The sequence below is a fragment of the Harpia harpyja genome, chromosome 19, assembly GCF_026419915.1.
Source record: "Harpia harpyja isolate bHarHar1 chromosome 19, bHarHar1 primary haplotype, whole genome shotgun sequence".
Taxonomy (NCBI): domain Eukaryota; kingdom Metazoa; phylum Chordata; class Aves; order Accipitriformes; family Accipitridae; genus Harpia; species Harpia harpyja.
In genome coordinates, this window is record NC_068958.1 from 17,525,043 (window position 1) to 17,548,462 (window position 23,420).

Genomic DNA, 23,420 nt, shown 5'->3' on the forward strand with positions numbered 1-23,420 from the left:
TTGTTCATGACAACGAGCATCAGACAGGCTGCCCCTGGGAGCAATCCCTACTCCAGAAAGCCCCAAATTTCTGATAACAGCACTGTAGCGAGCCAGCCAAGACAGACCAACGGGTGGGCTACCAGGAGTCTGAGCTCTACCTAAAACAGCACATCCGAGTTTGCAGTTAAAAACCCACAGCCCCCCCAAACCACCCTAATGCTCCACCACCTGCTCAGCACCACTTGTTGAGCTTCTTGCCGATCTGCAGATCCACAGAAGTTCAACCTAAGAGCACCAAACTCTTTGCAGTTTAACAACCTCCTCAATGCTAGGATAACCTTCTTCCTCCTCTCTCACTCTTTTCTAAAGAGACAGGGATGAGCAGCACCCAGGAACCGCTCCGTACTCCTGACGGACTGCTCCAGACTTACATGCCCCCACTGCATCTCTGTCTCTTTCTCCCCCTCCCCTGCAGTCCCACCAACACAGAAGAGTGTTCCTGAGGGCTGGGCTGGGTCCTACCTCTCCTACTGAAGACTTCTGACAGCCAGTCCCCCTGCAGGAAGTTGGGCACTGCCAGACTGTGCTGGCTGAGGAAAGTCTGAAGACTCAAGTAGCCAACCTGAAGACCTGCTTCCCTCACTGCTATAGGACTTACAGGCCCCTGAGGGCATTAAGTACCTTAATTGTCCTGACCAGCCTCACCTGGGACCTCCTCACACACTCTTTGCCCATGGCTCAGGCTTGAGCACCCAGTCCTGGCCTGAGCTATGCTGTAGGTAGACATGCCTTCAGTTCTGCTCCTGGCTTTATTTTGTGGACAGACCTCAGACCTAGATAGTAGGTAACTTTCCTCCAACCTCCTCTCCTCCATAGACCTCAAATGTGCACTCAGTCCTGTCTCTAGTCCCATCTCCTGCTGCTCCTGACTGAACACCTTGGACAGACCCAGAACCTCGTTCATCATCTCACCTTGCCTGGGGCTGTCCATGGACCCTCTTATCACCACCCTGCTCTGCCTACCTGGCCCAGCTCCCTGGTTGGTGAAGGCACTGCCTGTGCCCAAGTGACCCTGAACTCATCCTTCCTTGGGGAGTAGCCCCACTCCTGCTGCTCCCTGACAAGGTGAGATGTTCCAGTCAATTCCCATTGAGTTCACCACCATTTTCTCGTTAAGGAGTGGCTGCATTTGTACTTGTTGTCCTTGCCAGTTCCTGTAAACTTGTTCTTCCTCTACTCCTGGCTGACTGCAGTAAACCTACAGGCTTGGGCTAGAGAAACTGTGACCTAAATGACACCAGTGTCTTCTTGTGAGACCGTAACTAAAAAGAGGGCTGACTTTCTCATCTGCTTGGTGTGCAAGGTGGCTTTATAGCATTACTCCTGAAATGAGACCCACAGAGTGCTGCAAGGACAGCGAGGATGGAGGCATCTGTCAGCAGCACTGGAGATGAGGCATGCCAAGGAGTCGCAGCCCTCTTGCTAAAACTGACAGGAATGCTAATATAAGACATCTATTAAAAAAGGAGAAAAGCCTGTTAGAATGGCAACATCCAGCAGCCACTCAAATTCTTGGTGAATCCTCGCCCCACCACCTGGACAGCTCAGGGCTGTCAGATTGCGTTAAGCTTAAACACCACTCATCAGGTGGGAGAGGTGGAGTACAAAAATATCATATATTTCCACCCAAAGCGAAATGGGAGGCTGCCAACTTGGGGCGGGCAGCAACTTTGGTGGTAGAGAAGAATGTGGAAGAAAGATGCAGTAAAGCTGCAAAGAAAAAAGCCAACAGAGAACGTGGCAAGGACTGAGCATCATCTTCCGAGAAGATGGGGCAGGAACTAGATAGGTGCTTGTAGTGTTACAGAAGGAGACTGTTCCAGCTGACTCATCCTTTATGCACTGAAACACAGTCATTATGGTTTCGGGGTTTTTTATTATTATTTACAGAAAAATTATTAGCAAGTCAGGCCATCATCAATTTAAAAAAAAAAAAAAAGAGAGAGAATTAAAGGGATTAGCCCAAAGGGCAAAATGTATGCAAGTCACTGGAGACTGTTAGAGAGCAAATGCGTGCCAGCTAGACTTCGGGAAGGAGGGGGACAGCCAGCATGGCTGAACTGGGTTAATGCAGCCGTTAGATGTAGGAAAAAAAAGCCTTGGATAAATTGAACTTGCATCCAAATAAGCAGGTAACTTAAGGGACAACAAATGAGTTTTCAAACATCAGGAGGAAGTCTGCCAGGTTTTTGAGATCAAGTTATAGAATGAGTCCTCAAAGAAAAGTCTATCAGAAAAAAATTAAGATATTGGTATCCATGACCACCACAGAAGAGCCCAGAAAGGTTCGCATCCTTTCATCACAGGGAACTGACAGATCTGTCTGAAATCGAGATGTTGGTGAGACGTTTCAAAACAAACTGATGAACAGTAATGAGTTTATGAATGAATGGGATTATACTCTCATGTTCAAACAAGAACCCTGAAGGAAAAAAAGATGAAACAGCTGAAATAAGTTCTCACTGAGAACTGCTTTAGTACTAGAGGACAGGAGAGTGGCAAATACAACACCAACTTTCTGAAATGTTCCCAGGGATGTCTCTGGAGCTGTAAGAGCAGCACTTTCTTGTCCATACCAATAAAATAAGTAGAAATAATAAAAATGGAATGATGGAATAGCAATGCTAGACTGTGTAGAAAAACTTTGTGACATTGCAACAACAATGTAGTGAATTTCAATGGGAGATCTTACTGTTTTAAATTAAAACCCTCTATCCCTCTCATAACCACAGGCAGGTACCAAGGTAGGTGTCCACGTGGTCTGGACAGCGTTGCTTGCTGCGACATGGAGGATGACACCAGCTTCCACATTCTCCTCACATCTCCTGGGTGGTTCTGGTTTTGGCAACTACTTATTGGCTTTGAAAGTACCTTTTCATGCCCTTTAGGAGCTGACAGATTGATCTTTTTGTCTGTCCATCCTTCCTCACTTGTGTGAACCATCTGGATTTACTTACTATCCTTCCCCTTCTTATCTAGGTGTCTTGTGACTCCTACTCTGTCTTCCCACCATCATCTCTTAAAGGCCTGAGTTTTCATTTTAATCTGTTGCCTTTTTTTAGACTGACATTAGTTTCCTGACCTGGAGGTCCTCAGTAGCTACAAATAGCTGGGATCTTGATGACCTGCTAATCCCAGTGCCATCGAATGCTGCCATTCTGACATTCCTCCTGCCGCTTGTTTCTTCTGCTGCTCCCATGGCTGTTCATTCTCTCTCCAGACTGGTCTTCTCTGTTCTATTACAATTCTCTACAACCAAAGAAAAGTCTCTGCAGGTTCAGTTAAGACAAGACCTACCTCACAAATCCAGTAGCGCTTACGAAAGGAATTGGTGTCCCTGTAAACAGGGATCGATGGTCAATCATCTACCTGGACCTCCTTCACCATAGTTCTCCAGAAACCAGGCCACTATTGCAAAAGAGGGACTGTCCTCAGCTGTATGAATAGCTGGTTTAAAGAGAAGAAACAAAGGCTGACTCAACAGTCAGTTTCTCAATGAAAGCAAGAAGTCCCAGATACTCCTGTTGGAGCTTGTACTCTTCAATATTCACAAGTTATTTAGAAAAGTGGGTGAAGAGCAAGATGTCAAAGTCTGCCAGTGGCACAGCTCTCAAGAACATTGAAAAATGCTTCAGAAGGTTCTCGTAACACCAAACAACTGAGCAATAAAACAAATTATGAAATTCAGTGTACATGAATGAAAACCCTTGTGCTTCCATACACAATAATGAGCTCTGAATGAGCTGTTATCTTCAAAGAGAACAGCAAATTTAGTAGATCAGTCCACAAAAATATCAGCTTGTCGTGGTTTAACCCCAGCCAGCAACTAAACACCACACAGCCGCTCACTCACTCCCCCCCCACCCAGTGGGATGGGGGAGAAAATCGGGAAAAGAAGCAAAACCCGTGGGTTGAGATAAGAACGGTTTAATAGAACAGAAAAGAAGAAACTAATAATGATAATGATAACACTAATAAAATGACAACAGTAGTAATGAAAGGATTGGAATGTACAAATGATGCACAGTGCAATTGCTCACCACCCACCGATCGACACCCGGCTAGTCCCTGAGCAGCGATTCCCCACCCCCACTACCCCCCCAGTTCCTATACTAGATGTGACATCACATGGTATGGAATACCCCGTTGGCCAGTTTGGGTCAGGTGCCCTGGCTGTGTCCTGTGCCAACTTCTTGTGCCCCTCCAGCTTTCTCGCTGGCTGGGCATGAGAAGCTGAAAAATCCTTGACTTTAGTCTAAACACTACTTAGGAACAACTGAAAACATCAGTGTTATCAACATTCTTCACATACTGAACTCAAAACATAGCACCGTACCAGCTACTAGGAAGACAGTTAACTCTATCCCAGCTGAAACCAGGACACAGCTCAATAGTAAAGAGCCCTGGAATATAAGAAATTATTAGGGAGGTATAGAGAGCAAAACAAAAACCATCAAAATGCCACTGTAACTCCATGATGCAATGACATTTTCATCAGTATACCAGTTCTGGTCCATCCATCTGAAAAAGATTATGGTGGATCCAGAAAGCTATGGAGAAGGGTAACAAAAATGGTCAAACGTTTGGGATAGTTTCTGTTCAGAGGACACCTACACAGAATTTCCCAGTCTAGGAAAAGAAAGACTGAAGATGAAAAAAGTTTACAAAATCATTTTTTGCTTGGACATAGTGACGTGAGGCCTGGTTAAACTCACTTCAAAAAGTTAACAGAAAAATATAACATGCAAAGAAAAAAAAAATCAAGGGGTATTAAACATAAAGATACCACGTCTGTTTAAGAGCTGGAAAATGAGAAGTACCAGTGAAGTCTTGCATATGATCATAGAATCATAGCATCATAGAATCACATTATCATAGACTAGTTTGGGTTGGAAAGGCCCTTTAAAGCTCATCTAGTCCAACCCCCCTGCCATGAGCAGGGACATCTTCAACTAGATCAGGTTGCTCAGAGCCCCATCCAACCTGACCTTGAATGGTTCCAGGGATGGGGCATCGACCACTGCTCTGGGCAACCTGTTTCAGTGTTTCAACACCCACATTGTAAAAAAATTCTTCCCTTATATCTAGTCTGAACCTACCCTCTCTTAGTTTAAAACCATTACCCCTTGTCCTATCGCTACAGGCCCTGCTAAAAAGTCTGTCCCCATCTTTCTTATAAGCCCCCTTAAAGTACTGAAAGGCCGCAGTAAGGTGTCCCTGGAGCATTCTCTTCTCCAGGCTGAACAACCCCAACTCTCTCAGTCTGTCCTCATAGGAGAGGTGTTCCAGCCCTCTGATCATTTTTGTGGTCATTTTTGTGATCATTATCTCTTTGTACTCTTTTCTAGGCATCCACTATTGGTCTCCACTCCAATTTCCTTCCCCATGTTGATCTCTGCTGGAGAGACAATGATGAGCTGGATCAATCTTCAGACTAATCCAGCACTGACTACTTATGCTTTTATGTCTTGCTTTTGAAAGCAGAGCCATCTCCCTCTCCATTTGCCAGAAGCCATCTTCGGACTGCACTGCTCTACGCCTCCCAGATCCACAAGAGGAGGACAGCTAGGGCTCTGCCAAATTCAGCCTTGGTATATGCTCCCACTGCAAAGCGTGCCACTAGAAATCTGTCACAATTTGTTCACTCAGATCACACGCTGTAGGAAGTCCAGGGTCGGTTCCACACTGTCCAAAACAGTTTCACAGCTGAACCTGCACATCCCTGGTAACAAGTATCTGCAGATTAACTAATTTTCTAGTATTTCTGCACATCTCCACCCCAGCAGCTGACTGCTGGCTTGCCAGGAAGAAACGACCTGATGCGCTCTAGGGTACCTAGCTTCCAGGTGGCCTCTCAGGCTACATATGGTTGAGACACCATCCCTGGAGGTATTTAAAAGACATGTAGACATGGTCCTTAGGGACATGGTTTAGTGGTGGACTCAGCAGTGTTAACTTTACGGTTGAACTCAATGATCTTAAGGGTTTTTTCCAAACTAAATGATTCTACGATTCTATAAATGGCTGGGACAGACCTCTGTGAAGATTCATGTTCGCATACAGAAATGCTGGTGCTGTGGTGGGTTGTCCTCTAGCTGAAAAGTAACATCTTTGCACATGGATAGTTCTGGCCAGATACTCCCAGTCACCAGGTTAGGCTGATGTTAGCAACTGGCCCAGTATCACTTTGCTTCCCAGACTGTTTTGTCCAGCACTCACTGCCACTTTTCCTCTTTGGATCCAGAAGTTCCTAAAAGACCTTACACTGATTCTTCCTGAATATTTGCTTGAAAGTAATAGTTTTAATTCATAGCCTAAATCCATGGTTTTCATATTGCTATGTACTTAACACAGCAAGCATGGTGTGTAACTGCAATGCCTTCTGCCAGCCAAGGCTGCACATAGGGATGGCTGCCAGTAACTTCCACTCCTGGGGCCACAGCCAGCGTTCCCAGGACTCTAGTTTTTCTGTCACAGACAAACTCTTAACAGATCATAGGAGTTCAAGGACGAACAGTGCAGAAAAACAGAATCTGTGCTACAGATGATGTGTCTGGATGAGGAGCAGTTCCAACAACCCACAAGGTCCTTGGCTGTTGGAAGTCCCTTTGCTCCTGCCGTTGGCGCAGCCTCCCCACATCAGCACACCAAGGGGCCTCTCTTGGCTCTGTGATCCTTTCAACTTTGCGTTGATGTTGTTCCAAGAAAGGCATCTCTTTTCCTTCCATAGATGGCTTGGCTTTGTCTTTCTGAATTGCACCAAGTGTCTTCCATTACTAGATCGCAAGGAAATAGCCCATTCCCTTTTTTCCACCAAATCCTACTCATCACATTTCTTCAAAACCTTGCAGTGAGGATTCTTCTCCAAATTTTCAGTATCTTATCATTGCCTCTAGAGAAAACTCAGGCTAATGGACCACTTTGCTAGGGTAAAAGAAGTTCTGGAAGAAAGAAGGTGGTGTGTCTCAGAATGTCAAATCTGGAATCCTCCCAGCAAAAGGAGAGGGTAAGTGAACTCGGCTTCATTAATTTCTTTGGAGATTGTTGGAAAATAGAGGAAAGACTTCTGTCAGAAGACAGGATAGGTGAGTGACATCTGTTGGAAAAGTATCACAACAGGTGACTGCAGCACTAGATACAAGACACAAGGCTGCTTTCATCCCCTTTCTGATTGCTGTCCCGTCATATTGGGACATATCCTGACTGGAATGGAGCTAATTTTCTTCATAGCAGCCCATGTGATGCTGTTTTGGATTTGTGAGGGAGACAGTGTTGATAACACACCAGTGTTTTGGCTATTGCTGAACAGTGCTTGCACAACATCAAGGCTTTCTCTTTTTCTCTCTGCATCTCTCCCAGCAAGCAGGCTGGGGATGGACAAGTTGGGAATGGACATAGCCAGGACAGTTGCCCCAAACTGATCAAAGTGATATTCCATACCATATGATGTCATTCTCAGCAAATAAAAGCTTAACAAAAGGAGGATGATGCAGGGACGTTTATGGTTGCAGCATTTGTCTTCTCAAGTAAACACTATACACACTGAGACCCAGGAAATGGCTAAACATCTGCCTGCTGATAGGACATGGTGATTAGATTCCTTATTTTGCTTTGCCTGCATGCAGCTTTTGCTTAACCTGTTAAACTGTCTTTATCTCAATCCACAAGTCTTGCCTGTCTTCTATTTTCTCCCCATCCTGCAGGAGAGGGGAAGGAGTGAGCAGCTGGGTAGGTGCTTGATAGATGGCCAAGGTCAACCCGTCACACCCACATACATGTGGGGAATATTCCCACTTTTCACACAAAAAGATTGCCTTCTCACTACTGCTTATATTTGACAGGCAGGCTTGGCTAAACTTACACTTCTTCCATGCTTTCTGGAACAACCATAGATGAGACTGCAGACATCCTCTTCACTGACATCATTGGCTGCTCAAAAAAATCATCTTCCATAAATTAGCCTCTTTGCTTTGCACATTTACCAATAAAGGACACACAACATCTGTGCACACCTGCTCCATGAGCAACTTGGCCTGTCAGGCTACAGGATGAAGGTCACTGGTCCAATGAACAGTCCTTTCCTCAGGCACTCAGCTGTCTTGCATGTGCTCCTAGCTCTGCAATACTTGGGCTGCATGATAACGTAGGTCATGAGGCCCAATTCATGCACATCATTCTCTCCACTGTGCATCAGCCCTTCATTAGGTGTCTGTTGTCCTGTGCTAAATTATGGGATTTCTGCCCCAAAACACTCACTCCACACACAGTGAACCCATGGATGCCCATGATAATATCATCCTTACTTGCCTGCTCTATCACAGGCACTTGCCTCTTATACAGCAATCTCAATCATTAAAGAGTTTAGGTCCATTATAAACTTTCTTCTTCACCCACCATTGCGTGTTTGGTGTATCATCTTCTCCTACATTTGGTCTATCTCAAGCTATTCAGAGCAGGGACCATCTTTTTCCTCCCTTGGAAGAAAAAGCCTGTCTCTCTAATCCACTTGAGATTTTCACACTATCAAGATGCATATTAATTATGAACACAGGGCTGATACAGTCTACTAGGCTCTCCAAAGATCTATCTCCAAAGCAACATCCTTCACCAAAACTCTATACATACACTAGGCATCCATGTGATAATAGAGAAAAACCTTACTGATGATAATTTGATTAAAATACAGAAAATAAGAATAGTTGCAAACAGCCTCCCATGAACAGAAATCAGCAATGGAGTTCTACAGGGATCAGTGATGTTGAATATAACCATAAATGGACAAGAAAAAGAACAATGACAAATTCTGTTGGCAAAAGTTATTCATGGCTGTAACAATAAGGACTGAAGAACTGCAGAAGGGCCTTACAAGATTCAATGACATGGACAACAGACGGTAGTGAAAGGCGCCCATACAACACATGACAGAATATGCTAGGAAAATATACTACAAAGATCTATAAAAATTATGATGGTAAAGACAGTCTGAGTGCACATTCTCTCCTACAAGGCAGAACTAAGGTACCATCAAATTAAGGTAGCAAGACACACGTTCAAATAAAGACTGAGCAAATTAATGTAAAAGATACTCATCAAGAATTATTGAAGATATCACCCCTGGATAAAGAAATATGCCTTTTTTGCTTCAATAAGTTATTATTCAACATAATTCTGTTTAAAAAAAAAATGCACCTCCCCCCGCAAAAAATAACCTCACAACCGAACTTCAACATTGCACAGCTGGCAAAAGGCCTTATAAAGGCTTACAATAATAACAGTAAGAGACACATAACTAGATAACTGTCAGCAGGGGTTTCTACTGCTTCTGTCTTCACACCTGTAAGAGGTTTTGTATAAATATCTGCATTATTACTGCCTAAAGTCTAACGCCAAGATCACTTAAATAGCATTTATTAAACACTGACCATTGACCTTTTATGACAATTGACAGTTCTCAGGAATTCACAAAAGTTGTCATGCACATTAGGAAAACAAAAAAATATCTCCAGTTGGGGTTTGCAATTTACATTCAGTTTCTAAGAGCTAGGCCATGGAATTCCAAAGTGGGAAAGTTTATTTGCTAGGACTAATACAGAAACCCCTCAATTCAAAATATAAAGAACAGACTAATAAAAATGCCTATCTGCATTCTTTGATACATATAATGTCCCAGAAGCAGAGTTTGATGGTCCAAGTCTTTTATTTCTGGTATTTAACAAGAAACCAATACTCTTCTAAATACACACATACTGTAAACCTCATTAAGATCTTCCATCTACCAGAAATATTCACGTTTGTTTAAACAAGGAATTTCTTCTTGAAGTCACTGAAATGAAGATGAACATGGTCCAGATCACCAGCTTCAGTATTTCAGCTTTGCTGCATTTTTCTACGCATCTCTTCAAGTGCCGCTTCCCGTTCTCTTAAGAGCTGTTTAAGTCGTTTTATTTTTTCATCCCGTATTGTTTCATCCAAGTCTGGGGGAGTCAAAGGGAAAGCATCATCTCGGAAAGAACCTTCAAGAACTGAAGTATCACCTTCACAAGACACTAAAACTGGAATACTTAAGTCTGTAATGTCAGTATATTGAGAGTATGGGTCTTGCTCAGAGTCCCTCCCTAGAGACGATGTAACAAAGTCTGTGGAAATACTTTGCTGCGGTAAGACTGGTGGGGGTGAAACACTTCTGTTAAGTACACTGACACTTGAGCTGGTATTTTCTGAACTTGGACTTGTGGTTGATTTGACTGAAGTTTTCCTTCTCTTTCCACTGTCTGACAGTGGTGAGGATTTTATTTTTCTTTTCTTAGTCAAATCCTCTTCCAAATCCACAATTATCTGTACAGTCAAGAAACATACAAAATATACTTCTGTTAAATTGAGCATCATTCTACATTGTAACATCATAGTTCACTAAGCGCAAATTACAAGTTATTTGTTGCAAGCTTCTTAGAATTACTATATGGAAGATGTTTCTTTTAGCAATTTGAGCAAACATACTTCCGTATTCAATATTTTTCTAACAAAGATTCCCAGTTAACAATTCCAGAACACTAAATTCCTTCTTTAGTCAACAGTGCACTTCTGCCTTTCCTCTGCATACCTATCACCTCCTGTGGCTGCTTGAGTTCTTTAACTGTAATGTAAGACAAAAACTTTCTATCTAGCTTGATGGGAAAATTCAAAAGGTAGAAGAAGAATTCATGCTTACATTTCTAAAAAGCTCAAACATTAGCAATAATGTCCATTACAAGAGTGCATTCCTCTCAGCTGTTTCGTTATTTAAATGTTAATGTACTTTACTAAGAGCACCCAGTAGATCTGCTCAAAGCAGGGCCCTTAACACAGAATTATTAAAACCTGAGAAAGCCTTTGACTGGGTAGAGTAGAATCATACAAAAGAAAATTTAGAACACCCAGTAGATCTGCTCAAAGCAGGGCTCTTAACACAGAATTATTAAAACCTGAGAAAGCCTTTGACTGGGTAGAGTAGAATCATACAAAAGAAAATTTAGAACACTATGGCTGCACAGAACTACTTTGGATGGATAAAATAATTTTAATGCATTAAGATGGAAATCCTTACGTCGAGGGAACATTTCCAGAAGCACCCAAACAAGTTCCTAGCCAATGACAAAGGACTAAGTTTATAAAGACATCTGTAACTCTAAAGATTAGAGAGGTACACAGGTAAATTTCTTTTAATAAAACCACACATGACTAAGTGGGCACCCTTCTTTGGAAGTCAGCCACACCTAGTCATGTGAGTGACTGAAGTGCCTTGAAATAATGGCACTTGACTGATTTCAAACTCAAGGGTAAAGCCTCACAAAAAATTATTCTTCTATTATTCTGCTTATATCCATTGCACTACTGGATAAACATAATTGTTGCATAAGGCTAAATATAAATCAGGATACAGAGGTATGGTTTCTATTCCAATGAAGACTATCCCTTTGACTGTTCAGCCACCACTAGAGGGTCCAGTCTTCTTCAGAGCATTTGTTCTTCAAATTTCCTCCAGTGGAACCCAGAAAAGAGGATAAAAACTCTTAGATGGTACTCAAGTCGTACTGAAATCACACAACTCTGTTGTGGTACACAAACAAGTTGTAGGAACAATTCTCACAGGGACCATAACAATTACTGACTTGCTCTGGTGAATCCAGAGGTGGGAGGGTCCAAATAAACACGCAGCTCTGTATTGACTATACATATGCTGCTTTCTGAATGTGTTGCAGTACACGTTTTAGCACTGAAAAATTTCAAGATACCTTTTCTTCTTTAACACATTCCTGACGTTGATTTGTTATTTCCACATCTAACGATGAAGAACTGCAAGAATCATTTTTCCTTTTCAAGCTGTTACTGGAACAAACCCTTTCTTCTGGTTTCTCATAGGGGGTCCTTAATGGTATTCTTTTAAGGTACACTCTCTCCTCCTTAGAGAGACCAAATTTTTTCCTTAATTCCAAGTATTGTTTCCAATGTGGCTTCTCTTGGTGTTTGATTTTAATAACCTTTCCCGGTGAATCCATCTTTTCACACTGGATCTGAAATATAGAAACAGTGAGAGAGCCATCAATCACACTCTCTCACTCTCTCTCTCTTTCTCTCTCCATACATATAAACTAAAATCTAGTTACTAGAAAGACAGGTGAACATTTGTTTTGTCTGCCATTCTCCAAGAGTTACATTTAACACAGGTAAGTAAATTTTGAGAAATTATATACATATTATCATAGATCTAACTTTCTTGTTGGCTATTTAAAACCCAAGTACATTGTGGAACATCCAGAAAATGCACAGTCCAACTAGTGAACCACAGAAGTAAAAGAAACAAGGGAATCACCTGTTCTAAAACTTTAAAGTAACGTAACGAAGGAAGATGACAGAAGATCAGACAGTGTCTTTACAATGTCACTTTCAGACTACTGAATGCATTTCATATTTGCATTGTGGCTGATAATACTAATAAAGAACTATTAGCCATCTCTTGTATCCAACTGCATTGTAACATGAACTGTTTCTGATTCTTCAAGTTCAATCTCACATCAGTATGTCTGGCAATCCATGGGCTTGCAAATTTACAGACTAAAAGCAGCAAACATTTGATAACGCTATTTTTCACAGAGGTTAAAGCAAATGAGAATGCTAACACTCAGCATCACACAGAACTGAAGAAAAAAAAAGTCCATTTTAACCGTTTTTTCAGGTGAGGAACAATCAAAAAAGAGGGCCTACAGTCTGTTGTAATGATTAGATGTCTAAAATTTGTGCAAACGTGCTTAGCTGACATTTCTCATCTGCCTCATCAACACAAGCAAGTATAAACTAGCTTCAGAATGATTTTTTTTTTTATCTGGAGGCACATTCATTCTGGCCTCTTGAGCAACTGAAAACTTGACCTACAATCCTTCATGGGTAGAGTTCATGGGATTTGAGGCTGAAGACTTTTTTACATATTTTTGACGTTATGATCTTAAAAGAATATGTAGGTCCAGCCTGAAGAGGAAATGCCATTAAAGGTCTCAAGAGTTTCTTCTGCCTGACATGAAACCATAAGTCAAAGGAGGTGGATCCCTCCCCATCATGGCATGAAAGGAAGGAAACGCAGCTCCTGCCTTTGGCTGTCTGAGCTAGTGGAGACTGAAGCTGACTTAGTGCAACACCAGTTTGTCTCTGGATGACAAACCCTGCTCTTCTACCTTGTTTTCCTCTTGTGTAGCTGCAAATGTTTCTACCTTACATCACACCTACAACACAGTCAGTGGCTGTGCTGTGAGAATGTGGCATCAACAACATTAGAAAGCAGATAGCTGTCAGAGCTCAAACAATGAACAACTTTCCTATAGTTTCAGTTGTTACCAACAATTTATCTTGTGAGGAAATAAAAAGTCATCTTTTGCCTGCCCCTTTCTTTTCTTTATGCATTTTCTCACTTGCATAGTGCAATCTTATTGGAAAAAAAAAAGATCATTTATTGATTACAACCACACTTTAGACCAGCATTTCCAGTGACAGGATACCTAGTTACAAAAAATCTGTAAACTTATTAATAGCCATTTTAGTCAAATAGAACCAGGACCATATAACAGTTTAGCAGAGATGGAGATGGGCATGTTTATTGGAGAGAGTTACCTTTTGCCAGTCTTCACTGAAAGCACACTCTTGCTTAGACTGAGGTAAAACAGCACTTGCTGCTTTGGGGGAATCAATCTTTTCTTTGCCATTTTGGCATACATTTTCCTGTGTCCCTACTGCTGTAATAGGGGTCACTCCACTTGAAATGCTCTCGGTGAAGGGCAAACTCTTTCTCTGGTTTACAGTGGAATCCTGCTGATTAGCACTTGGTGTCACCAGAGCTGCAGGTGCAGATTTTAAATCATTTCTTAAGCCAGCTGGTGAAGAAATTTTTGAGTTTGTACATGGTTTTGGATCTTTCTGAGACAGCACCATTCCTTTGCTTTTTGACAATACAAGATTCACTACTTTATTGGTTATTTTATTGACTGCAGTAGAATCAATTAGCTTGGATGTCTGCTTTTTAAGTGAAGCATCAGAAGAAGAAGATGCTTGTTTGTCAGCTTGGGCTGACAGAACATCAGAGCCTCTTTTGGTCAACAAATAGACTTTCCCATTGTACATGACCAGAGCATTATCTTTAATAGGTGTGATTTTTGTTTGGCTTCCACCAGGACCACTAGAACAGAGTGGTAAAATATTTGCAGAGTTAGCTTCTACATTCTTCATGTCTGACAAAGTTTTCAAGATCTTGGAAGCCATATTATTAGATGACTTTACAGGAATAAGGCAAGGCGCTGATGACTGTGGACTTTCTTGCACAATCCATTTCATTGGCGTTTGCTGACACTGCTGACCATCAGATGTTACTGTCTCAGGAGAAGAACTATTTCCCTTTTGTGTAGCTGTCATTATTAATGTTTTTGAAACTTCTGTGGCAGGTTTTGGGCAAATGGCTTGCAAACGCTTGGGAAGTACTGTTTTCACTGTGTTCACTGGTGACACATATATAACAGTTGGCATTTTTGTACTGTCAGCTCCTCCAGACACATTTGTTGCTGCAGCTGCAAGTATTTTTTGCTGTATTGCAGGTGGTAAAAAAGAAGCTGGGACAGATTTCACTTCTGCATCAGCTGGTATCTGGAGGTGGTGGCCAGAGGGCAGTACTGGAGACTTCACAGTAACTGGAAGACTTTTTGTGTTTACCAACATGTATGCAGTGTTACTCTGGTTAGATGAACTTGTTACAGCAATGTTCTGCAAAGACAGTCTATCAACTGAAACACAACTGCTCTGGATGTTAGCAGCTGATTTTGGAATTAAGCTTTCTCTTTCAGAACCTGCCCTAACACTTTCCTGATTGTCTAATGTCCTTGTAAGAATAATCTTTCCAGGATTAGGAGACTGAAAAACAGGTATCTTAACAGATGAAGGTGCAGTAGTATTGGCAAGCTGTGTCTTAAAAGTAAGATGGACTGGACTAGAAATATTCGCTTTAGAATTATTTGGCATGGCTGAAGACTGAACTATTGGCACAAAGCTTCCAGAAGATTTAGAAATTGGAAGTAATTTCAGAAGGTTTTTTCCATCTGGTCCCGTCGTCTGAACTACTCGGTACATACAGCCTGCAATGCTTAACAAAGAAAAGATAAAAGAAAAAGAAAAACGAAAGATAGCATAAGTGAACACAGCATAGATATTTTAATTAATGTGCATCAGTGAATTGTATACCCAGCACTGCTACACCTTAGAAGCAGATTAACTACTGAAAAATGCTAGATCTAATCTTCAGGAGCTTCACTGGCAAAAATCATACTGATCTACTCAGTGTACATTTTGGGTTAGCATTTCAGAATACCACAGCCTATCTGAAAATAATGTCCAACTTTTACATCACAGAGTAGCAAGAAATGGCATCCTTTTCAGATAAAAATAAGTTAAAAGACCCAAGAAAACACCTTACATTATCCTCCTCTTCTACTTACAGGGCCTTTCATTCTGAAAAAGAAAAACATTATCTCCAGATTTCACAGAGAAGCCATATTTTTTTGCTTTCCCATCTCCCTGTTACTATTAATATCCCTACTTAGTGCTATGAAGCATGAATTTCAGGAAAGCTTCAGGAAAATACAGGCAGATTAGTTGCATGGCAAGATGGAAGCAGAACTTACTTCAGACACATACATACAAAAAAGAAATTAAGATGCAGAACACATTTACTTTGTGGAATAGGATGTAGGGTGACCAACTCATATGCTTGCATCTCACCTGCCCGCTCATTCTTTAGGCAGATATAGACTACAAAGGCGGTCATCTTCAAAGAGATGAAAAAAACCCCAACTCAAATGCTATCAAGGTACATACATTTATGAGAACAGAAGTCTAAGTCTACGAAGGAAAAGGCTTCAAAAACAAGGAGGAATACACAGAAACAGCACCAGTGAAATCTGCAGAGTAAATACATATTTTTTGCAGGTGAAGATAGGAACTGAAAACAGCAAACAGACAGAACCTTGTCAAACCAAAAGTTAGTTGTGACTGCTTCAAATGCCAAGATTTTTCAAGTCCACTGCAAGACAGAGAATCCTTCCCACTTCAAGTGAGTTTGCCCAAATGCAGGCATCTTCCCCAAAGAACTCTTGGACTTTCAGAAGAACAATCTAATGCCCAAAGCACTGCAGAAGCAACATGGCCTGTTGAGACATACATGATCAAAACAGAGTTTCCCTCACTAGTAAAGAAGAGACCAAATGAACTGGAAGTAGGTTTCATGGTCTTGACATCAGATCCAGAATGATTAAAAGGCAAAGCTGCCAACTCCACTTTCAGTCACCAAGAGCGTTCTAGCTCTGTCCCATTGACTTTCTACATCAATAAATGCATTGAGAACATGGACGTGAGATTATTTCCCAGTCCCAATCCAGATGACATCAGTATTGTGTTCTGTTTACTGTCAAGTGGTTTTGAAACACTGGCATTTTTTCTGGCAGTGAAGTGTTACAGTTTGGGCTTCCAACTCAGCTTGGAACAGTGACTAGAGATATCATTCATGCGTCCCACCGTTGTATCTGCTCAGGAAGTCAGTCAAGACATTGCCTTTTCCCATCAAGTGAGAAGTCACAAGGATGCTCTTCACTCACAGAGCTGGAGAGTTCCTGCTAGTCTGAGGGGTCACATTCCCCTTGGTGGTCGACATAAATAACCATGCTATTGTCTGTCTAAAACATAAAGGCTTTAGACGCGCAGAGCTTTCCTTGCTGCAACCTTAGAATTAACTCCCACGTCCAACATTTTGGTACAATGCCTCATTTCTACGGCATACTGTGTGAAAAAGCAGACATTTACATCATTTATCAGTGCAGTGGGCAAGAAGGTTTGCAACATTTTTGTTTTAAAAATAACGTACTGAAAATGAAAACATGGGCAATATGCCACATGGTTCCTAGTGGAAGCTGCCGTCAAAGGTTTTAGTCGTAAAATGGAGATGGATGTTTTGGAATCAGAAATGGTAGTTGAGAAGGACTAGCACTGAAGGGTAATGATCTTACAGAAATATTTTTGCTTAAACAAAGAGCAACTAGAAATATTTGTATGTTTAAACTTAATTAAAGCAGAAAAGACTCACTTTTGGAGTCACTTTAAATCTCCTAGCACTACTGATAATGCAGAATTAGGAAGACCAGCACTGAGCTCCTGGACAGCTTTTTATATCTGTATCTGTTACATGCTTTGAAGGCAGATACAGAAGAAAATTTTCAGCAAGTTCCACAGACATGGAACTGCTGAACCACTACAGCTTTTACAGAGCAAGCAGGCACTTACCTCCACTCAAACTAACTAGCACTGCAAAAAGGCATCAAAGGGCAGAAGAAACCTCCAAAGAGGCACGGTCCTCCACCTGTCAAAGCAAGGGGATACCTCTAACTTTTGGGCAAGATAAGGGGGAGCAGATCAGAGAGAGGAACCAAGAAAAATGGGGAGAGAAAGAGAGAGATGAGATGAGATGAGATAGAGGATGCATTTGCATATTTCCTTCAGCAGCAATGCTGGTTTCCGGTGCTCACCTCCATTTTTCTTGTTTCTGCCTTGAGTCACTGTTCACCTCCCTTTCAATGGACTTAAAAAAAAATGTTTTGACACTGTGCTACAAACAGGATCTTTTAAGAAGGCTAAGGAAGAAATCTCCTTTAAAAAATCCAGTTTGTCTGAACTCCAGATCATTCTGCTTTTCATGATTACAGAAGACAACCGCAGCTTTTTATCTTCACACTTTATGCAAAAAGAGCAAGAAACCGCAAAATTACAGTTTCCTGGAAAATAACATTCTTTCACTTGAAACAAATAGCAGGTACTTACAGGATTGCAGAATTACAAAAAGCTAAATAGATAGACAAGAAAAAAGGAAAGGAAGTGTTCAGATGATATTGAGAAGTTGTATTCACACATATTTACTCAAAAACCTATGAAAGAAGAAGGAAAGATCACAGAATCATAGACTAGTTTGGGTTGGAAGGAACCTTTAAAACTCATCTAGTCCAACCCCCCTGCCATGAGCAGGGACATCTTCAACTACATCAGGTTGCTCAGAGCCCCGTCCAACCTGACCTTGAATATTTCCAGGGATGGGGCATCGACCACTGCTCTGGGCAACCTGTTTCAGTGTTTCAACACCCGCATTGTAAAAAAATTCTTCCCTTGTATCTAGTCTGAACCTACCCTGTCTTAGTTTAAAACCATTACCCCTTGTCCTATCACTACAGGCCCTGCTAAAAAGTCTGTCCCCATCTTTCTTATAAGCCCCGTTCAAGTACTGAAAGGCTGCAGTAAGGTGTCCCCGGAGCATTCTCTTCTCCAGGCTGAACAACCCCAACTCTCCCAGTCTGTCCTCATAGGAGAGGTGTTCTAGTCCTCTGATCATTTTTGTGGCCCTCCTCTGGACCCACTCCAACAGAACCATGTCTTTCCTGTGCTGAGGGCTCCAGAGCTGGACACAGTACTCCAAGTAGAGATGTCATTGTCAAAATTTTTAGATGCTTTTGCTATTTCACTTCACATTGTAAGTTGAAGATGCTTCACCATATATATCTCACATCACTAAAGACTTTTCCAGGTGATACAAAGAAATAACAAGGACTGACATTTCATGTTACTGAAATAAAATAAAGCATTTTCAGCTTTTTCATACATTATTGAGTGATGAAGAGGAGAGCTAGAAGCTATTTTATTTCACTCTGCAAGGCCACTGTTTCTTTGAAGAATATGTTTTAAGAATCCCTTAAGTAGAGTGAAAAAATCCTTCCATCAGTATCCCCCATTAAGACTGTCAGACTAATTTAGTTTAAGAACAGACTAACTTCTTTTCCTAAAAAATAGTAACAGAAATTCTGTAAATCATGCCAAGTTGTACTTGGGGATTTTTTCCCATAACTACTGAAGTAGAGTTTTCTTTCTGCTCTTCATCCTCCTTCACTTCCCTCCCCCACAAATATAAACCTCCTCAAATCTCATATATTAACACTTAGAAGTACTTCTATTGTTATGATGCTTTTAGCATGGCCCAAGGCCTGAATATAAGGCAGATCCCTGAACAGAACTTGAGCAAAATAAACTCATGGAAGAAAAAAAAAAAAAAAAAGTGGTGGACTGATAGAAATCTTACCTAATGACATCACAGAAACATTCAAATTCAGGTAGCCAGCTTTCTTTAAAAAAAAAAACACAACAAAACTGTGACATTCACAGAGGGAACTGTCAACTAGATGACATTTTTCTTGACAGAAAGAGGTCATTATTTCTTTAGGTAAATAGTCTGCATGGCAATATTGAAAGCTTCCTAGTTAACAATGGAAATGGCACTAAGCAAGCTATGAAAGCAGAGATAACAGAAAGAAACAGAATTTATTTCTATCAAGCTAGAAAAATAAAAAGAATAGCCTACATTTCCCTCAGTTGAAACAGAATTCCTGTTTTCTTCACTTATATGATCAGGCACACCAATCTTATTGTCTAAAGTTCTCATCCCATATTGCTTATCACTCTTACAAAGCAGCAGGCTCAAAGAACAAAATACTGAGTATTTAAAAATTCATCTCCTGTCTCTAATTTTTGCATTAACAAAAATACCCTCAGAATATTTTCAGTAAATAAAACCATTCGCCAAATCCATTCCAACCACCAGGGCATCCCAACACATTACTGCAACAGAAATCATGATGATGCCATCTACAAAATATATCAGTGGAGATAAAAAAGACAGAAGGACTGGCTTAAACTTCACTTAACACTTCAGAGTTGTCAGAAGAAACGTTCCCTTTTGGTAGAAGCAAGCTACTTTTTAGCCTGCCTTTACTCCCAGCTATTACTTCAGAGACAACTTTCATCTTCTATGAATATGAATAAATCAAACAGGGACTACAAGCCACTACAAACTTCAGAGAACCAACTTAATTTATTTTAATGGGTTAAGCTGAATCCAGGAAGCAGCAACGTAACATTTATTATAAATTGGAAGCATACCCCTAGGGACTAATCAAAATTAATTGACTGTAGTCTATATTTACTTTAAACAGCCTTATCCCATCCAGATATTAGCTGAATATTGTAATAAAATATTTTTTGTTATTATTTTGTTATATGTTTTGTTATTATTACCTGAAGGAAATCTGGAAATCTATGTTGAATCTGTAGACGAAGCTAGAAACCCTGTCCAGAATTTAGGTCTAAGCCATTCCTAACGGCTTGGGGTTTTATCGTAACCCAGAAGGTTTCAACAATGGCAGAAGAAACATTTTCTGTTTGACAATAATTTTGTATGGAAACTCCTTTGCCCACTGGGGAATACTCCTTGGAGTACGGATAATTATTCTAGGATGCGCTAACTGCCGGGAAACAGCCTCTGTGCTTTATTATAAACCACAGCTCTACCAAACAATGACCAGGTCCTCCTTCAGCCATAAAACCTTTGGCAGAATTGCACAGAACATCAACAGCGCCAAAGCTACTTCCCACGGCCGCAGCAACGCCGTGGCTCTAACGAGCTAACCCAAAACTCTTCACCGAACAGATGCAGCGATTGCACAATTCCAGAGAGACAAACAAAACGCATTGGGAGCCAAACCACGACTCAAGCAGTCGGCCCCTGCTGAGCTCCTGCCAGTTTAAAGCAGGAATGTAAACATGGAGTCTTGGGCAGCCTAGAAAATTTCCTCGGCATGATTAGAATCAGCATCATCCAGCTCACATCGGGTCTACGGTTGTGTGTTTATGTTGCAGTTGAATTAAGAGATTGGTTTAAAGGCGTTCTACTACCGTAAAAAGTTAAAATCCCTGTATCTCACATCCCGCTTCCTCTTCCCAACTTCCGGGCTGCCTCCGGCACAAACCTAATCGCACCGGGACTTCACCAGCCTCACGCAAACGCAAACCCCTGACAACGAAGGAGCGAGCGACGTCGTGCCAAGAGAGCCGGGCGAGCGCGCCGCGTGCCAGGGCGGAGGCGTGAAGAGCCGGGAGGGATGCCGGCGCGGTGGCGCGAGGAACACCCTCCGCCCACTTCCCCCGCCCAGCCGCCCCAACGCCCCCGTCCTCCTCTTCGGCCTCCCGCCCTTCGCCGCCGGGAAAGGCGACGCTGCCCCCAGCCAACGCCCCAACACCCGCGACACCTCGCCGCCTCCCCGCTGCGGGAAGCGGGCGGATGCCAGAGCCCGGCCCCTCCCACGCCGCCGCTTCGCACCCCGCTGGGCCCCAAGGCGCACCGGCGGGGCCCCGCCGAGGGCGGGAGGGAGGACGGCGGGACCGTACCTGGCGGGTCTCTCCCTGCTCGGCCGTGCCGGGCGCTCCCGAGCTGTCCGGGAGAACAGCGGCGCCGGGGCGGCGGCCCGTCCGCGGAGGCGCTGCCCGCCTACCTCGGCCCGACGCCGGGAGGGGGCGAGCGCCGGCCCGCGCCGCTCCGCTCCGCTCCGCCCGGGGCCCGGTACTCACAACTGCGTGGCGCTGCCCGGCCGCTCCTCTCGGCTCCGCGGGGCCCCCAGCGGGCGGCTGGACATGGCGCGGCGGCGGGAGAGAGGAGAGGGACTGGGCGGCCCCCGCCGCGGGGGGCGCGAGCGTGGCACCGACCGGCGGCGGACAACAGCGGCGGCGGGCTGGGGGGGGGGGTAGGGCGGGGCGCGGGCGGCGTGTCACTTCCGCTGGCTCCGCCTCCCCCCCAGCCTCTCCGCCGCGCGGCCCCGCCGCCCGTAGCCCTCCGCCACCAATCGGCGGCCACTTCCGCCCCGGCTACTTCCGGGAGAGGGAGGAAGTGGAGCGCGGCGCCGCCGGGCGGCCGCAAATGGCGCAGCGAGTGAGTGGCGGCGAAGCTTCCGGCGGGTGCCGGAAGTAATTGGAGGCAGTGAGGGACTGCTTCCTGCTCGCCCGGGTTTGAGCTGGAAATGGCCGGTTTCGAGGCTGGAAATGGCCGGTCTCGTCGCCAGCGATGGCCCCCATGGGGGGAGGGGGCAGCCCGGGCCTGGCCTCCCCCCACCGTCACCCTGTTGGGCCCGGCGGTGGGTGGTGCTGAGCCGCCAGGCCACGCCAGGGACGGCCCCAGCGCTGGGGCCCAGCCCAGGCAGGAGGCGACACTGCTCCGGGCCCTTCCCCACAGAGACCCCCTCCTCGTGCCCACAGGGGCCCCAGCCACCACACCCATCCTCACACGTTTGGCCAAGGCACTTTTCAGCCCCAGCAGCCAGGACTGGATATCGCCTCCTGGGACCCGTCTTCAACACATGTCCCCTTCCTCGGAGCCCTGCAATGCACAGGCACGCTGTCCAGATTGCTGTTGCTCCCAGTGCGACTCTTCTGACCAAAGCCAGCGAGTGAGACCATTGCCATTTTCTGCTGTCAAGTTGCACAAACACAGAATTGCAGAATGGCTGAGGTGGGAAGGAACCTCTGGAGGTCATCAGGTCCAACCCCCCTGCTCAAGCAGGGCCACCTACAGCCTGTTTCCCAGGACCATGTCCAGACTTTTTTTTTTAATATCTCGAGGACAGAGACTCCACAACCTCCTTGGGCAACCTGTGCCAGTGCTCCATCACTTTCACAGTGAAGAAGTGTTCCCTTGTGTTCAGAGGGAACTTCCTGTGTTTCAGTCTGTGCCCGTTGCCTCTTGTCCCGGCACTGGACACCGCTGACAAGAGCCTGGCACTGTCCTTATTGCACCCTCCCTTAAGGTATTTACATACATTAATAAGATTCCCCTGAGCTTTCTGTTCTCCAGACTAAACAGCCTCAGCTCTCTCAGTCTTTCCTCATATGAGAGATGCTTCAGTTCCTTCATCATCTTCATGGCTGTTAGTTCAACTTTCTCCGGTGTGTCTCTCTTGTAGCGGGGAGCCCAGAACTGGACCCAGCACTCCAGGTGTGGCCTCACCAGTGCTGAGCTGAGGGAAAGGATCACCTCCTTCAACCTGCTGGCAATACTTTACCTAATGCAGCCCAGGATACCACTCACCTTCTGTGCAGCAAGGGCACGTTGCTGGTTCACGGTCAACCTGGTGCTCACTAGGACCCTCAAGTCCTTTTTTGCCAGGCTACTTTCCAGGTGGGTGGCCCCCAGTACATACTGGTGCAAGGGGGGGGCATCCCCAGGTGCAGGACTTTGCTCTTCTCCTTGTTGAACTTTATGAGGTCTCCGTCGGCCTATTTCTCCAACCTGTCGAGATCCCTCTGGATCACGGCACGACCCTCTGGTGTATCAGCCACCCCTCGCAGTTTTCCGTCATCCGCAAACTTGCTGAGGTACACTCTGCCCCATCATCCAGATCATGAATGAAGATGCCGAACAGAACTGAACATAAGCTCTCATGCTGTGGGCACAA

At 43.8% G+C, this 23,420-nt stretch overlaps 2 protein-coding genes across 9 annotated transcripts in view; both read right to left on the bottom strand.

Annotated features, from left to right (window-relative positions):
- Positions 1-21,568, bottom strand: part of CEPT1 (choline/ethanolamine phosphotransferase 1) — a 69,958-nt gene extending 48,390 nt beyond the window's left edge. The window contains exon 1 of the mRNA XM_052814200.1: positions 21,544-21,568. The gene's annotated coding sequence lies outside the window, so the exon portion shown is untranslated. The remainder of the gene's footprint in view (positions 1-21,543) is intronic.
- Positions 9,119-21,662, bottom strand: LRIF1 (ligand dependent nuclear receptor interacting factor 1). 8 transcript variants are annotated; one of them, XM_052814174.1, is made up of 5 exons: positions 21,544-21,608; positions 19,223-19,261; positions 13,681-15,196; positions 11,814-12,092; positions 9,119-10,377 (listed from the first exon to the last, which is right to left on the bottom strand). In XM_052814174.1, the coding sequence occupies exons 1-5, from the start codon at positions 21,606-21,608 to the stop codon at positions 9,910-9,912; spliced, it is 2,367 nt and encodes a 788-aa protein (XP_052670134.1). In that variant the 3' UTR covers positions 9,119-9,909. The 8 variants fall into 8 exon arrangements, with proteins under 8 accessions (XP_052670134.1, XP_052670139.1, XP_052670141.1 ...); XM_052814179.1 differs by lacking the exons at positions 19,223-19,261; positions 21,544-21,608 and adding exons at positions 17,386-17,461; positions 21,364-21,430; XM_052814181.1 differs by lacking the exon at positions 21,544-21,608 and adding an exon at positions 17,386-17,461 and having other exon boundaries at positions 13,681-15,188; positions 19,223-19,265.
- Positions 21,663-23,420: the final 1,758 nt, after the last annotated feature.